Raw genomic sequence first — 17421 nt, 5'->3', positions numbered from 1 at the left:
CTAAGCTTGATGGTGCTGTATCACTGTCCAAAGAAAATACCTTTAAGTAGCCTACTTTACTCCTTACAGCTTGCTTATTTTGCTTTTGTATATTTAATAAAACGGCCTCAAATATTTACTTGTGTAGTTTATGAGTAATGATTGAATGTGTTAATGAGCAGAATTTTACATGCTTGACCCCACTATTTTGGTGGATATCACACAGTTCAGGCAGAGAAAAGGTTTCTCCTAGAAAATTGGGATTACACGTTATTAAGCTTAATTGGGCTGTTATATTTCAATAGTGACACATTTTTCTGGCTTAGAATAATTGATGTTTTCCAATATACTTGATATTAAAATAATTTAGTCAAGCCTTTCCAGTGAAAAGGCTTATTAGCATTTGGCAGTGGCAATTGAGAGATGCATCACTTTGAAAATTCAATTAGTAAAAAATTGATTATACCAATATTTTCCCTCCAAAGTATTCATGAATACTCTGTTTATATTGGGAGCAAGCTAATAATGTAAGTTTTGCTAATGTCAGTTTCAATGACTATCTCGCATTTAATGTGATTTTCAGTTGTATTTGGTTGCACCAAAATCATGAAGGCCAATCCATTATTGTAGCCTATACTTCCAAAACACAAAACCCTTTAGCTATAATTTTTGGCATTTATTATCTGAGATAAATCCCTAGGTTAAACATTGGATGCGTGATGCCCCCATCTTGCTTAGTGCTTTTATAAAATCTTAAATTCTAGAAGCAGAGCATACCCCACAGTATTACAATACTGATTTTATACTGCAGAACATCCCGCTAATCTGAACACAACACTAGCGACTGTTTTTGGGACATTCCCTCATTAAATTCAAGTAGTTTAGCAGCAGCCAGAAGAGTTTTAGTCATTATAGGAGTTTTTAAAAACTCAAGTTTTGATGTGGTGTCTTAGTCTTTTGTGCAAGTGCCTGTGACCTGCAGAGTGGTGGTAGGAGCCAAGTGACCACTGGTTGCCAAGAGAGCCATGAGACTGCAGTGTGTGGTCCCGAAACCACTGCTGTCTGTTGCAAAAAGGTGGCTTTGGCTCATACAATCCTTGTTTACAGCCCAAATGTAAACAAGGACTTCTGTGGGTAGCACACAAAGCCGAATTTAGAGACAATTTCAATAGTGCAGGGTGAGGTGAAGGAGTAAAACTGGAAGTTAACCTGCAGCTAAGTACTTTATATAATCAGTGTGAAAGAAGGATTCAGTTCCTTCTGGGTGGTTTTTAGGGTAGGAAGTTAATGTCCTAAAACTGGAGCCACTGTGTGGACCAATGAATTCCTTGTTTTTGAAGAAGTTCCAGTAAGTGCTGGGGAAACACCTCCTGGGGCCTGTTGGGAGAGAGAGGATCTTTACAATTCTGAAAGTTGAGGAAACAAAAGGAACAGAAGGGGGGGAAAGTTATTTCAAAGTAAGTGTGGGGTAAGTCCTCATACTAGCTTCATACTTCTTACTAGCTCCTACTCCAGCGCCTAGTTTCCAATGGTAACCTGAGGCAAAGTGGGAAATGGTTAAGATTTGCTAGTGCTTTTTTCTTACTGTTTCCCAGCATAAAGTCTAGGTTAAATGTACCAGAACCAGGCATTTTTTAAAAGGAGAGCTCTACTAATTTTTTCTGTCCCTCTGCCATGAGATGAAAGACACACAATTTTGTCAATAAAAAGCTTTAAAATAGCTGCATGCATACATTCAAGCTGACAACACTAGCAGCTTTGTTTAAGTACAAATTATGCCAGAGAACTCATACATTTCAGACATGGTCATAATATGCGATTTGAAATTCATCTCGATACAGATCTTGATAGTGAATCTCTTGATGACAGATAAGCATCTAGTTTGTCCCGGAACTCATGAAGATAATTATATTGCTGAAAAAAAGGAAAGATATATTGAAAGGTAAGTTTCTAGACCTGCAACCGCACACCCCTCGAGAATGCAGTTTGGAGGAGGATGGGGAAGGGAGGAGGAGGGTGGGACTCCTGGAGAGTTCATTAATTCTTTTTGCAAGTAGCTTTCTGTAGAAGACGGATGTTCTCCATGTAAATGCGGAACTTTACTCCAAGACAGCCCGGAACCACAAGTCTGCAGCACAGCCTTTCCTCATTGACCCCGGAAGTGACTCTGGTGATCACTTCCGTCGACTTGAGACCCTTCGACCGTGAAGGATTGGAAAAGTACTTCCGGTGTCTGTTGCCAAGGCATGGGCCCGGCAACTTTATTGGTGGGGACCTCTCCCCGTTCCCACGGGATTAAGATGTTGGGTCTAGTCAGCCATGGAAGGCAGCTGTAACATGCTTGGCCTACTGGACGGCTACCAGGTCAAGGCCCTGTCCGACACTGTCCAATGCTTGGTGCAGCCTGAGGACTGCCAAGATGCTATTTGTATGATACTAGTGTACCAAGTACAGAACTTCTGAGGCATAAAAATGTCCACCGAGGAGTCATATTTAATTACTTAGCCACATAGGATTGTTATACCTCCTGCTACTGAGAAAGCACAATCTTATTCAGCATGCAAAAGATTACTGGGAAATTTTAGCAAAGCTCAAATCCAAGGAAACATCAGAGCCACTTAGAAAGCAAGAGAACTTCCAACTCTTTCAACAGGAAAAAGGTGATTTTTTAAAAAGCTGAAAAGAATTTTGTCACTGGCTCTTTGAACATCTCACTTAGGATCTTTTAATGAGACCTCCTCAAGATGAATGGGGCCACTGCACTCTTGGCATGATGTCAAGCTTAGGTTTTATTACAACGCAGCAGAACAAAACGCAACTACCATGGAGCAGAAATTGTGAGCCTTTGCTTATTGTCACTAGTGAAAGAAGAATTTGTTTTTCTCAGCCCCAACTTAGATTCTCATGGACTAAAATGTGTTTCTTCTCCCATGGATTGGTTATGATTGGTTCCAATGAGGGAACACTTATTTGAGCATTTCTGAACAAATATTTGGACTTATCTGCTGTTCTTTTGTGGAAAATGCTGGGAAAATCAGATTTATCAACCCGCAAGTCTTTAGAGAAAGTTCCCTTGCTTCTAGAACAGTACTGAAATCTGCTGTTACATTTGAACAGTGACCTAGAGGCCTTTTATAATGTAGTCACTTCATGTGGTAACTGAAGCAAGACAACGTAAAACAGGCATTGGATAGTGGGACTCGAGACCAGGTTTTATGTAGTGGAAATCAGGCACTGTTAAACAAAACCCAGTTTCTTTAACCTTCTGAACTACAAACACTGTGTGTCATCCTAAAAAACAGTCTTTACAGAAGTTCAAATAGATCAGTAATTTCTAGGTGGAAACAAAAAAAGTTTCTAGAGCAGACACAACAGCAGGAATCAGGAATCAAAGATATATTTGCTAAGAACAATTCATCTTGGGTGAGGACTCATTTGCAACCTGGGAAAGTTTAACCTGGCAATAAAGGGCGTACAGAATGAAAAGCTATTAGTTTAAAAACAGCTAAAAATCTGAATGTAATGAGATACAAATGCATGTTTTATGAACCCAGGGGATCCCTTCTTCTTTTCTGGCAGGATTAAATAGGATAGCAAACAGTAAATAAGGACATTAATTTTGCTAGTATTTTTCTCTACAGAATAAGTACAGGTGGGGCAAAGAGCACTTTGTGCAGCAATTAACAGTGACACAAGTGAAGAAAATCTTATTTATAGGAGCCCTATGCTGCTTTTTGTGATGACATAGTCTATTTGAAATGATTTTCTTAAAAAATCTTCAGCAGAATAAAAAGTTTTACTTGGAGTTTTAAAAAATTTCCTAGAGGATATTTTCACTTTGCCTATCATCTCATTTCCTACCATTCTTGAGACACTGAAACTTGAATTAACACAGATGCTGCAGCCTGCCTCCCACAGGATATTGGGGTGATGAGCTGACCACTCACCCTAGTGTGGGCTTCATCTTTCCAGGATTAAGAATGAAGAACACAGCCAGATTAGTACTTCTGTTTGACCATGTGTTTGGTTTTCTGTCAAAGAGAAGAAAACTCAAACTTCCTGAATGTGAAGCATCGTTTGATGTGGACATAGTCAGATCTGGTGCAGTGATGTGGATCCTGTATTGTTTTGTAATCTGCTGCTCATGACACTGGTTTAGGCCCCTGGCCCTTGGGAAGATGTACCAAAGCCCACCAAGCTGCCTAAAGGTCAGGATTCTTTAGCGTTCTATTCCTCAAGGGGCTTATCTTAAAGCTGAGACAGGGTGCTTGGGGAAAAGAAGGCAAGATCTTGTCAAAGATCCACAAATACAGTGAAATTACAGTCTATTCCATGTTTTCTTTTTTTGTCTTTTTCCTTTTTACTGGTACTGGGGATCGAACTCATGACTGCCTGCTTGCAAGGCAGGCGCTTATGCCGCTGAGCTAAATCCCCAGCCCCTATTCCATGTTTTCATACTGCTGCTGTAACATTTTTAAAGTGTTAAAGAGAGGGTAAATGTGGAAGGTGATCAGTTAGCTACAGCAAAAGACAATTAGCACTGCTTTAATCTACCTTTTTTCCATATTTCAAAGAATCTTCTTTAGATGTTTTTGGCCAAAAAATCTATCCAAGAAATTAACAAAAACTAGGCAGTAGTAAGTCTTGGGAGAGTGAAGTAGAAAGTTGATATGTTTGTATTATTTTGTTTAAAAATACCATTGTGTTTTGCAGATGCAAGGTGTGTGAACTAAATGTGAATAAAAATGAACAGGTGCGCTTGAATAATAGCGTGCTCTGGCCTTTCATCCGAATGCTCTTTTGGTTGTGCTCCTAACCACGACCCCCAGGAATGCTGGGGCTCCTTACCTTTATGGTCTGGATGGCCCCGGACCCTCTTACATCTCGCAGGGTGTCTATGGCTTGCTGTGGTGAGACCGTGTCAGACAGGTATAGGAGGAGACAAGCAGCTACTAAGAGAACATAAGGAAAAATAAAAACTATTGAGCAGGCAGGACATTTGATGTTTAATTTGACTTGGTGCCAAGGACACAATGTGTTGTAATTGTTCCAAATGAATGAAAAGATTAGGACCTTTTTAGTGTGCGCTTTGGACAGTTACATGATCCGAAATGACTGTGGGGTTGGAATGAAAATTTAACATGCTTCATTCTGTCTATTTTTCTTTCTTTTTTGGGATAGAAGTAACTCATACTATATAATTCATCTATTTACTTTTTAAAATTTTTATTTATTCATTTATACTATTCAGTCAATTTTAGTGTATCCACAGATAGGTACAACCATCGTGGTCAGTTTTAGAACCTTTTTGTCCAAAAGAAAGCCCTGTGTCCTTTGCTGTCTCCTATGACCCCCATAATTCCTCCTCTAAGTGACCACTGATGTACTTTTTATGTCTTGGTGGATTTGCATATTCTAGACATTTCCCATCAATGGGATCATAAAATATGTGGTCTCTTGTGACTTCTCTTACATGTTCAAGGTTCATATTGTAGCATGCATGTATCCATTTATTCCTTTTTGTGGCTAACTACTGTTCCATTGTGTGGAATAGCACTACCATGCTGGGCTCACCCATTCATCAGCTGGTGGGTCTTGAGACCTTTTCCACTCGGAGGCTGCTGTGATTCATGGCTGCCGTAAATACACTCAGATTCACGTGTTCGTGTGATCTGTTTTATTTCTCTTGTGTATACACCTAGGAGTGGAATTGCTGAGTGATGTAACCCTGGTTCACCTCAGGAGCGTACTATTTCCCGAGACAGCTGCACCATTTTACGCTTCCGCCAGCAGTGTTTGAGGACTCTAATTTCAGGGCAGCCTCGCTGATACTTGTAACTTTTCAGTTTTGTTTTTAGTCATAACCATCCTGAGTGGGTGTCAAGTGGTATTCGTGGTGGCTCTGATTTGCATTTCCCTGATGACTAATGATGGTGACCATCCTTGTCAGGTTCTTACTGGCCACTTGTATATTTTGTGGGAGAAATGTTTATTTTCCCAGTTTTTAAATTGATTGTGCTTTTATATTGTTGTAAGAGTATATTCTGGATACAAGTTCTTCATTGAATTTAGTTTGGAAATATTTTTTCCAATAGGTTGTCTTTAATTTTAATAGTGTCCTTAGAAACACAAAGGATTGCTAAATTGATGCTGTTCAACACTAAAAAAAATTAATATTACTCTAGTGAGAGTTTGCATGAACTTTTTTCCCCCAACACATTTACATTTTAAAAAGTAATATACAATAATTAACTTACTTTGGTATATATATTTATGCTGCCTATTTAGAAGTTATGCCTAGTGTAATGCTTGTGCAGGCAGAACATTAGCAAAATAAGACTGCAGGCGCTAAGACTTGTAAATGACCTGCAGAGTCCTCTAAACAGCTGCAGATACCTTCATGTTCACCCACACTTTCTAGGGAACACGCAGGTGTCCTGAGTGCTTTGTGTCCTGGAAACTTATACAGTGTTTTGTCTCATTTTATAAAAGTGAATATATGGCCCATAAAAAGGAGTTTGGCTATTTTGAAGTTAAAAAAGAATTAATAATAAAAATATATTTCTTACCAAGACAGGATCTCCCAAGTCCTCCATAACAGCTGAAAGGGAAATACAGTTTTGAAGTTTGCATGTTTTTATTCCATCCCAACTTACAAGTACAGACTATTTGTTCTGCCTACCATTTATAGCTCTTGTGCTCTGCACAGCACCAATTCATTGATTTAATCAGCCGAAAGCAAGCTGTGCCTCTTTACCTGAAGTATTGTGAGCATCTGGGAGGGTCAAGGGGGACAGCGCCTTTTTACAGATTTCTTTAGACCCCAAGGTCTGTGTCTCAGAAAGGCAGCATGTTACTAAATAGATAGAGTCAGGCTTTTTACTAACTGCCATGTTGATTCTTTTCCTCTTTTAGAAAAAATCTGGTGCTTACAGGACAAATCTATCCATGCAATAACCCTTTATTCATCTCCTACAGCAGGTCTTAGAGGTGTAAAGCAGGGGCTTGACTCCTAGCTCCGTCCTTTGCTGGATGTGGGAGCGAAGCAAGATCTCCAAGCTTGCTGGACCTCTTTTACCTATGAAATGGTGATAGTATTAATGCCTATATTGGTGAGGCTGAATGAGGTAGTATCTGTAAAGGGCACAGAGTAAGTGAATGTTAGTTACTATTATCTAAAGTTGTGAAGAAAGCAGTTTGGAAACAGATTCTCCAAAAAAAGGAAGATCAACCTCAAAGCTGCAAAACTATATTTTGTCACTTTCAAAGATCCTAAAAACCAAATTATACACCTTCTAATTTGTTTAGAAGGTGAATGAATCGATGACTTATCATCAAATACTGTAGTTGTGATAGATAAAGCACAGTACATGGTAGATAAAGCCAGGTACTTATCCTACTGTAGGATTGTGACCCCTATAGTTACACGTGAACTTGGTTTCTACAAAGAGCAGCCCAGGAATAAGTCTGTTCCAGAGAAATCTGGTTCTACCATATATACACAGACACAGAGAGATCATTTTAGCAACTTTTTGCAAGATTAATACTACTATACACTTAGAGGTACTTTCATCTTCTGTTTGATGATCTCCTACTCATCATTCAAAACCCAGCTCAGCTTATTTTTGAATTGTCTCTGTGTACCTGCAGGAGGGATTCTTTGATCTTCCTGCATTTCCGTGTTGTAACCTTAGCAGTGCGTTCCCCAAGAGTGGGGACCATGCCTCACTTGGAGTCTCTGTTTGGTATGAGTGGGTGATATGGGTTGAATTATGTCCCTCAAAAAGAGAAGCTAAAGCCCTTATCCCTTCCTGAATATGATCTTATTTGGAAATAGGATCTTTGCAAGTATGAGCATGTTGAGGTAGGGTTATGGGGCACTAATCCGATACAGCTAGTATCTTCAGAGGAGGAAAACTCCACAAGACACAGGACCACAGGAAACCATGTGACAATGACAGGCAGGAAGTAGAGTGAGATGGCCACAAGCCAAGGGGTGCTGAGGATTGCTGGCCACCCGCAGAGACAAGGAGGAGGCAAGGGAAATTTGGGGGTTTAGAGAGAGTGCGGCTTTGTTAACACCTTGATTGTGGACTTCTGGCTCCAGGACAGGGAAGAAGGGCGTTTCCATGTTGTAAGGTACCAGCTTGTGGCACTGTGTGGCAGTAGCCCAAGGAAACAGTGCAATACAGCAGGGCACCACTGATTCATAAAGGGTGAAAATGTCCAGGCAGCACCGGCACAGGACAGGACAGTGAAAAGACTTAGTGGACCTCCTTGCTGAGGGATAGGCTTACAGCTTTCTAGTAGTGTGGGCAGTGAAAGGCAGGAGAATGGACCGAAAATTCATCCTTATCAACAGGAGTCACTCTGGACACTTTCTACTGCTCTCTCGACAATCCTGGAAGCTACGGTTCTTGTCTATGGGAGCTGAAGTTGGTCACAAACAGGTGTCCTGTGGCCCAAGACTCTTATGCTAGTGGGTTTGCCTTTAAAACTGGCACAGTCGGCGTGAGGTCCCTGGGCTGCAGGGAGGAGGGCAGAGGGGGCAGGATTCACCCTGTGGAGACTTGGCTGCAGGTGTAGTCCATATGCTCCATTTGCTCAAGGCAGTGACCTCCTGAGACCCCTTTGGGGTTTCTGAGGTGGCAAACTATTTAGCACCCTACCTGTTCTGGAAAAGGGGCAGTGCCTGGTTAGGATGAGAAATGTACAAGAAGCTGGGCAGAGGAAGGGTTTGCTCACCATGGCTGACTTGCCTGCCCTGCAGATCATGCTTCTGTTCATGGTCTATAGCAGCGGTCCTCATCTTCGTGGGCTGTCCTGCCTATTGTGACTCTCCTGTCCACTGTCACTTTCTTCCACCTTTTCTCCAAACTACTTCTCTTTTGATTTTTTTCCCTGTTCCTTACACTGTTACTTTATTATAAACAAAATTCCTCTGAGCATCTTATGCAATAAGAGACCTGTCTCACTCTGGTAGCACATGCGTATCAAATATAATTTCCAAGTCATCGTTTCTAAGATCGCTCATTGCTTAAGAATAATTTCTTTTTGCTATAAATTTTTTTGGGGGGAGGAAGGAATTTTCTTGCTATTGAAAGCAAATGCAGTAAGCGATTCATATGCTAGCCAATAAGTGAGACGTTGCTATACAACAAGAATAATATCAATGGCAGGTCCCAAAATTCAACAAAAAGTCTAAGACAACACTAAAGGAAGAAAAGCCCCTGTAACCGTATTCTAAAATATTTTTCAGATCTACTTATTTATGGTCCCATTCTTGAAAAGTAGGAACAGTAAATATCTGAGCCCTTTTGCTGTGCTATGACTGGGCTAGTACTTTTCATGCATTATATTCTTTGAATCCTTGCAACAAAAATACGATGTTAATAACCAAGCAGTTCAAGAAGTCGTGTTGCCTGGGGTGTTTCTCACGTAGTGGGTGGGTGAGGGGGACGTACTGTATGAGAGTTTTCCGGTTATTTCTGAGGCAGGTCGCGAGCTCCTCCATCACTGTGTAGCAGCTGGCTATGTCGGGCGTCTCTCCGTCTGGGATGGGATGATGGTGAGTTATGATTCCAGACTGCTGGTAGAAGTCCAAAAGGTTTGGGACTCTGTATTTTGACAGTTCCCCTCTGGTGCAGAAAACAAATATGTCTTGTATACCGCAGGTTTTTAGTTCCTCTGCCAACAACCAAGACACACACAGACACAAAACATGACAAAGTTAAATATGGTCGGGAGGGAGAACATGAAGTTTCTGCAACCAAACCCAAAACAAGTGAAAACTCATAGGTTTTAAATGCCTATTTGTAACAGCAGAAGCTGATTGACTTCTAAATCAAAATAAATACGTTCTACTGAATTTCAAATGAGTCAATTCTGTTGCTCTTGCAACAGAAACAAAATTGCTTTTGCAATAAATATCACTTTAAAGTAAATTTGAAAAATATCACCTACTCAAAAATAAAAGGAATCCTTGAGCTGCATGCAGTGGTCCATAATCCCAGCTATTTGGAAGGCTGCAGGTTTGAGGCCAGTTTGGGCAACTCAGTGAGATTGAGTCTCAAAAATAAAAAGGGTTAGGGTTTTGGCTCCGTGGTGAAACACTTGCCTGGCATGGGTTCAACCACCAATCTTTTTTTTTTTTTTTTTGTCTTTTTCCTTTTTATCGGTACCGGGGATCGAACTCACGACTGCCTGCTTCCAAGGCAGGTGCTTATGCTGCTGAGCTAAATCCCCAGCCCCTCAACCACCAATCTTACAGCAAGCAGAAACCAAACTATACCTCCCAAAAAACTCCTGAGGATCAACAGTAGCGTATTTCCTTTTTCCGGTATACTCCATCATTATGCTGTTTTTCTAGGAGCACTACATCTCCTTATATCTCCACTGTACCACACAGCACTGGGTACTGAATTTTACGGACTAGACTAAGTCCCTAGAAAATAAAGCACTGACTGTATTATGTTGCTATTTTTACTATAGTGATAGGAACCGAGCAACACTGCTCTAAGGATCGCATATACTCAGACTTCATTAGGGTAATATGTACTTGAAGAGCATTTGGCTCAAAATAAGTCCTTCTGGTTGAGCTAAGACTGTCCCCACCCCCGAACACAAGGACATTTAGCTGCTGAAATGCAAAGCATCCTTGGCGCTGACCACCAGGACCTGTGGTGGAAAGGTAGCTGGCTAAAACTCAGAGATAACAGTGTACCACAAATACCTGACTTCAAAGACTACACACGCAAAACAAACGATCCCATTAATAATTTGCTTTGTACTAAAAGCTGCTAAAATGATAATATTTAGGATATCTTGGTTTAAGGAAAATTTAATGTGCTGCTAAGATTCCTAACCATTTTCAAAAGAGCAGGCAGTTTTCTATTTGCCTTGGTACACTTTGGATGATTTCTCTTATCCAAAGTGGAGCCAGGTTGTCACCTGGTTCCTAAAAGTGTCTCAGCCACACCATAGGAACTGTTGCAGGGAGAGTTTATGTCTCCCTTGCTGATGTTTCTGTCTGTTTATATACTGTACTCCATTTAATATTTCATTGCAAAACAAGGCTGAGGCAGACAATTGCTGTGAGTTTGAGGTCAGCCCGAACTACATAGTGAGACCTTATCTCAAAAACAAAAACAGAACAAACGAACAAACAACAAAGAAACTTTCATAGAAAATATGGAAATGTCTTCTATGAAAGATACTAAATAAATAGGGCATTCCAAACTGTCCAAGACTGGTCTTCAACCAATGACTGAAATTATATTTTGCTTATGACTTAAACGTTATCCAAATGGAAATTTCCTACCACGGTGGGTGTGTCTAAGGCAGAAAAATCTTTATGAATACACTGCAAGGGTCAACTCATCTGTTAGCTTGTTAAAGTCTTTGTTGCTAGGGAAGTAATAAAGAATCAGCATTGCGCATTTCTGTTTTCTGAATTATAAATATGTGAGCAGGACTAGTAGACTTGAGATATTCTAGACCAACCAGGATAAAATATTTTGAAAATTCACTCTTGTAAGTAATATTATGCTACTTGTGTGCCAAGAATTATTAAATTTGAGGCAGCAGTGGTATATAGGCTCCTGGGCATGGAAGGCTGGTTACCACTCTGCCTTTCCTATCAGGATGCTGGCTCTCTAAAATCTCCACCCAACATGGGCAATTTCACTGCTACTTCTGGGTTCCCAGCCCAGGCTTAATTTCTGTGGTTACCGTCAACACCACAAGGAACGTATGTTCAAAGATCCGGGCAGTGGCAAATTCATTTTATTTACATACCCCTCCCAACACATTCTAACTTCAATATTATAATTAGTGAAAAGCAAAGCCATGTTTAAGTAAGTGATGAGTTCTCTGGGTCTTTCACACATATTTATTTACATGTGGAAATAAGCTTATAGCTTGGAACCTCAAAAGAATGAACATTTACTTTATATATTAAGAAGAGACTATGGTTTGTTCCTTGTGACAATGAAATTTCAGTGTGTTTTTCAAAAGACTATTTGTATGGCTGTCTCATGTTTCACCTACCTGTATCTTTTTGAATATTTCTTCTAACATCTTTAAATTTGCAACCTATGCATAACGATAAGGCAGAGTAAGAAGTCAGTATTTAGCCATATTTAGACACATAGATAGCTACTTTAGAAAGTCACTCACATGATCATTTATGTGTTTCAACTTTATTTTATTTTATTTAATTATTTACTATCTTAGTACTGGGGATCGAACTCAGGACCTCATGTTTGCCAGGCAGGTGCTGTGCTGCTGAGCTATAAGCTGGCCTCAGCCTCATTTTAATGTGGATTTTAATTTCTTAGATTCTTAGGAACACGATTATAGGGATCCATAGATCCCCACTGTGGGAACTGCTCATCCGGACTCTTCTTTGTGTGTTTCTGTCACATGCATCTGACTGTGGCCTTCCGCATCACTGGTACCTCAGGGTTTAAGTTTTCTCGAAACAGCTAAACCAGAAACAGAGCTCTGAAAGCAGGTTGGAAGGGTGGAAAGTAGATCTGTGTCCCTGTACAAGGCTTCTGAAAGCCAGCTCCCCGCTGCTGGTCTAGGGACTTCTTTCATGTGCAGTATGATTTGTTAGCTGACCAAACCTGTCCTCACTGGATAATAGGAGGATAATAGGAGGCTGTGGGGTGACCTACCTGGGAGAGCACATAAACCGAGAAACTGACAGCAATTCACTTGTGACAGAGGTAGCCTGGAAAGAGAAATTTGTCAAGGTTACTTTCTCTCTCTCTCTCTCTTCCTCTCTCACTAGTTTTTAAGCTAGGTCTAACTATCTAGTTCAGGCTGGCCTTAAACTCACTTTGTAGACCAGGCTGGCCTCAAACTTATGGTGATCCTCCTGCTTCAGCCTCCCTGATGCTGAGATTATAGGCATGTGTCACCATGCCTGGCAAGGCTACTTTTCAGTTGCTTAAAAAATCATAAATGGAAATTCAATTCAACTTAACCAACATTAGTATTTTCCACTGAATAGGAGTGTTTAAAGGTTTACAAAAGCCATAAGACAAAAATCTATAGTTACACCAACAGGTGGATCATAAAAAAGGCGTAGAAATACTAAGAGTTTTTAAAACAGCGATTTACTTACTTTGTTATAATTCAGATGTTAACATAGCAACTTAACTGTATTCTCCCCCCCCCCAAAGAAAGTAATAAGCACTAAGGAGTAATAAAATCCAAGATGTGTAAATTTTGTTGTAAAAAAGAGAGGGAAAAAAAAAAAAAAAGAAAAAGAGCTCTAACGGATATAACAGCAAGTGTGTTTGGGGGTGTTAAATAGCTGACTTTATCAATGTTTTTGGAACATTGAACACAGCTGTTTGCAGTCTCCCTGTTTGAATGTCCACCTTGTGTTCTTTGATACTGTGATTTGAGGAACTATTTTCAAGAAGATAGTGTGTAATCTACTAGCAGGTGATTTCTTACTGTTATGTTTTTTTGTTTTGTTTTGTTTTGTTTTTTTTTGTAGTTCTGTATTGCGTGTACCCTTACGCCGCTTTGGTTTGTTTTGTGTTTTTCTCTTTTTCCTCTTAAATTAAAAAATAAAAAATAAAAAATAAAAACAATCCATCAATTCTAAAAAAAAAAAAAAACAAAAAAAAACATAGCAACTTAATTTAAATTTACCTTAAAGATACCAATGCCTAGATTACAACAGGTAACATACCGTATACTGGAGCAATCCTGTGGTATGTCTACCTGAGATGTTTTGTATTACAGGTTGAGTATCCCATACATAAAATGCTATGGACCAGATGTATTTCAGATTTTTGAGTTTTTTTGTTTTTGAAATATTTGCATAGACTTTACCAGAATGAAATCTTGAGTGCTCTAAACCCCAAAGCTCTTGAATGCCAAGTAAATGCTGAAAAATGCTGGGTTTTGAAGTGTGTCAAATTTCAGCCAAAGAACCCTCAACCTTATGGAAATGAGTTGGAATGTGACCCTCTGACAATTTCATCTCTAGCCCTCATTTGCATTACTAATTGGAGGTTCTTTTGGTAAGGATACCTTAACAGATAGCATTTAATACAGTGAAAACCACAGGCAACCTGGTTCTTGTCATAACAGGTTTTGATTAAAACAAAATAATGTCAAGAAATCACAGCCCCAATTTGTAGTACTCAGGGACAGAGGCTCATTTGATCTTCTTGTCAGATCAATTTAGAAGAAAGCAGGAGGCATCACATAAACACTACCTGACACTGGAAATTAGAAGAGCATTTGAGTTTAAAAAAAGGCTTAAAGGGGAAAGTGAAAGGTATTGCTGGATGTAAACAACATGTAGAAACTTTTTGGTTCTTACATTGATGTGGCTTTTGAGATAGGGTCTCACTATGCAGTTCAGGCTGGCCTCAAACTCACAGTGATCCTCCTGCTTCAGCCTCCTGATTTCTGGGGTTATAGGTGTATATCACCATGCCCACGTGTGGTAATGTCTGCTGATAGAGGCATTACTGTGGCAAATAGTTTTAAGCATCATCTAAGATTTAATAACAAAATGATTATATATTTAATTCTATACTTGATACACTATTTTTTGTCTTAAAAAGACTAAGTAGATTTAGGTGGGAGATAATTTAAAAATCTTACCTCTACTCTTCACTTAACTTGTTTCTATCATTTTTTAAAAAGCCTTATTTTATATACACAGATAGTCCCTTAAAGACTAGAGTTATATATTCAGAAGGGGATGTAGGGATGTGGGATACAGGAGGTGGAAGTTATACACTCAGAAGAGGTCATTTAGTATTTTCAGTATGCACTCTGGAGTCTGCAGAGATCATGACATAGTAATAGTATCTTAGCTAATGGATCAGAAATGCTCACGCACCATGAGATCTCAATTGGAGTCTGCTCATCTTCAATGGGCTCTTCGTCCGAGGAGTCAAACTCACTTGCCTGTACTGAAATAGACTTCAAAAAAAAGTTATGTTACGTAGCTGTAAAGGATATTGACACATACTCTTAGCATAGTTGATCCTTGCTTAAACACCCACCAAATTCCTATTTGCAATTTATTCAGTTATCAATTTAATCTTCTCAGAGACATTAGCAATTTTAAAAAGAAATGATTCACACTGGCCATCAGTTAATAACTGCACCAATCCACAGTGAAAGGAGAAGTGGGCCGGGAACCACAAACTCTGGTTTCTGACTGGCTTTCTATAACCTCAGATAAGTTATTTTATTTTATTGGAGACAGGGTCTCACTATGTAGCCCAGGCTGGCTTGGAACTCAAAGAGATGCTCCTGCCTCAGCAACATGTCCCGAGTGCTAAGATCGCAGGCACGTGCCACCATGCCCAGCTCAGATGAGCTACTTTAGATCTCAGTTTTCCTTGAATATCAGTGAGGAGATTTGATCATCTGTTCACAACATTTCTCAGGCTTTCCTTTGCCAAGCCGGGAAGATGCAGAGATCCATTGTGGTGGAGACAGTGCATGCACTGAGTGTGGGAGAAAGGTGCCAGTGTAAGAATGGAAGCAGGAACCTTGCAGTGTGGAGCAGGGAAAGGAGAGACCAACCAGGTAGGAATCGCAGAAGGCTGTGCAGATGCTTAAACTGGATTCTGAGGGAAAAGCAGGAGGTTTGTAGGCAGATGAGGGAGAAGTGAATGCAACTGAGGCAAAAAAAGAAAGAGCTTAGGAACGGTAAGATCAAAGTATAGGTGGAGCCAGAGGCAAAGCTGGTGAAGGTTCTACTTGCCCCGTGGCTCAAAAGCAAAACAAAACAACAGTCCGCTATGTCTGTGGCCACCTTCACGAATTGCTGGAAGGATGGAAATCACAAAGGCTTATCACTGGAATGTAAGGACCAAAACAAAAACACACTTTTCTGCCTCCCTAGTTGGAACAATTGGTGATAAGTAAGAAACTGGAAGGGAAGATCAAAATGTTCACTTTGGGAACGCGAAACGGAGGAGGAGGTAGTTTAAGTGATGGCCGAGTGACTGTGTTACTTCTTCCCTTCAGACTTAGACAGAGTGAACTGCCCACTCCCAGGCCCCGATGGACACCGAGGGCTCCAGGGTAACAGTGATCAGAAAGCGCATTCAGGAGGTGGGCAGGTAGAGCCAAGCAAGAGAAAGGGAAGGAAGGCTTGAGCAGCTTGTGCTTAGTTCCTCCCCAGCTTGGGATGGGATAACTGCTCTTCCCTTTTGGGCACAAGTGGAGCAGGAGGCCAGGATGAAGGACAGCTGACAACTCCCAGTGGAAACAGGGATTAGCAATTGTCACCGTCTAGAACCCCGACAGCTCTGAAACTATATTCTACTAGTGCCCTGCCTGTCCCAGCAGATCACATGCCAAAGTCAACGTAGAGTGTGGTTGTGGGCTGCTCTGGATCTTCCCGCAGGGCCTTCATTAGGCTGCCAACCCAGGTAGCAGCTGGTCCGAGTTAGGTGGGGCCTCAGCAGCTTGCGGTCATCTTTTTCCTTTAAAGCAATTTTTATGAATCTAAAATGAATTTTTATGAAGATATTAAGCTTGCGTGGCCCGACACTCAGTCTCTCATGGCCAGCTGTGTGAGTCAAATCTGGCTAGATTTTTCTGCTTTCTTAGGCCCCGGGATTCTGAACCCCAGGGATAGAGGGAGCGGAGCTCCGTGACCCTGGGGTGTGGGACGTAGGAGGTGGTGGCAGTTGTGTCTCTCCTGAGGCTGTGGGATGCCGTTCGCTCACACGATCATCTTCGGCGGGCATAGGGCAGCCCCACCAGACATCCCTTGGGACTGGGGTATCACACTGGCAGCTACCCACGTAAGTCCTCTGTGCTTCAGTTTCGTTCTGCACCGGTGCGGGAAGCGCCGCCTCCCCGACCCACAGGACGGTTACAGCGAGAGTCGGGTCGCGACCGGGTCCGGGCTACCAGCACCGGGCTACAAGATCCGGACTCCAGAACCGCTCCTGTTCCGGTGGTTCCGCTCCTTCCAGCTCCCTCCATCCCGACTCACCGGCTTCATCGCTGGCTCGCTGGCCGCCGTCCGCCCCGGACTGGTGCGGCCTCTCCCCTCTGGACCTCTGCTCAGCAGCTGTCCGGCCCCGAGCCCACCTTTCCCCGCAGCTCATTGGTACATCTTTGGGGGCGGATGCTCACAGCGTCTTCTAGGAACCAATCAGAGCCTTGCCTTGTTTCTTACTCCGCCTCCGGGTTCCCTGACCTGGTCTTTAACCGTTCATTGGTACTTACAAGGCCTTTGAAAGACGCGCGGCAGGAGGACCCTGTAAAACGTTGATTGGCTGAAGTCTTTTCTCCTCTCGCCAATTAAGAGCGCGGAGGGCTCGCGGGAGTGGGAGAGGGCGGGGAAAGGGGCGGGGCTAAAGCATCTCCTAGCAGCCACAGCGCTTTGGGACGCTTAGGCAAGAGCTTAGTGGGAACCGGAGATTGTTTGCTTTT

General features: G+C 41.4%; 1 protein-coding gene and 1 pseudogene across 8 annotated transcripts; one reads left to right on the top strand and one right to left on the bottom strand.

The window, feature by feature from the left end:
- Positions 1-640: 640 nt before the first annotated feature.
- Positions 641-17184, bottom strand: Cdkn3 (cyclin dependent kinase inhibitor 3). Of its 8 annotated transcripts, none has more exons than XR_010047144.1 (9): positions 16979-17184; positions 14858-14930; positions 12660-12715; positions 12028-12072; positions 9444-9666; positions 6549-6580; positions 4828-4928; positions 3927-4010; positions 641-1893 (listed from the first exon to the last, which is right to left on the bottom strand). XR_010047144.1 is itself a non-coding variant. In XM_013154741.3 (8 exons), exons 1-8 carry the CDS (start codon positions 16985-16987, stop codon positions 1807-1809), a joined length of 636 nt encoding a protein of 211 aa, XP_013010195.1. In that variant the 5' UTR covers positions 16988-17163; the 3' UTR covers positions 641-1806. The 8 variants fall into 8 exon arrangements, 6 of the variants coding, with proteins under 6 accessions (XP_013010195.1, XP_063103973.1, XP_003471799.2 ...); XR_010047142.1 differs by having other exon boundaries at positions 4828-4931; positions 16979-17141; XM_013154741.3 differs by lacking the exon at positions 3927-4010 and having other exon boundaries at positions 14858-14940; positions 16979-17163.
- On the top strand, positions 1891-4775 carry LOC106028100 (uncharacterized protein C3orf38-like; annotated as a pseudogene).
- Positions 17185-17421: the final 237 nt, after the last annotated feature.

This window comes from Cavia porcellus, unplaced genomic scaffold (genome assembly GCF_034190915.1).
Source record: "Cavia porcellus strain 051 isolate PalLab524CR breed Dunkin Hartley unplaced genomic scaffold, mCavPor4.1 scaffold_1, whole genome shotgun sequence".
NCBI classification, from domain to species: Eukaryota; Metazoa; Chordata; class Mammalia; order Rodentia; family Caviidae; genus Cavia; species Cavia porcellus.
This window is presented reverse-complemented; position numbering and strand designations above follow the sequence as displayed.

Bases quoted from the DNA above. Each gene is read 5' to 3' on its own strand.
- Cdkn3 (XM_063247901.1), bottom strand. From the start codon at position 17,093: ATGAGCTGCGGGGAAAGGTGGGCTCGGGGCCGGACAGCTGCTGAGCAG. The intron at 14,931-16,978 runs GTGAGTCGGGAT...AGTCTATTTCAG, and splicing joins GCGAGCCAGCGATGAAGCCG to TACAGGCAAGTGAGTTTGAC. The intron at 12,073-12,659 runs GTAGGTCACCCC...CGTTATGCATAG, and splicing joins CGGTTTATGTGCTCTCCCAG to GTTGCAAATTTAAAGATGTT.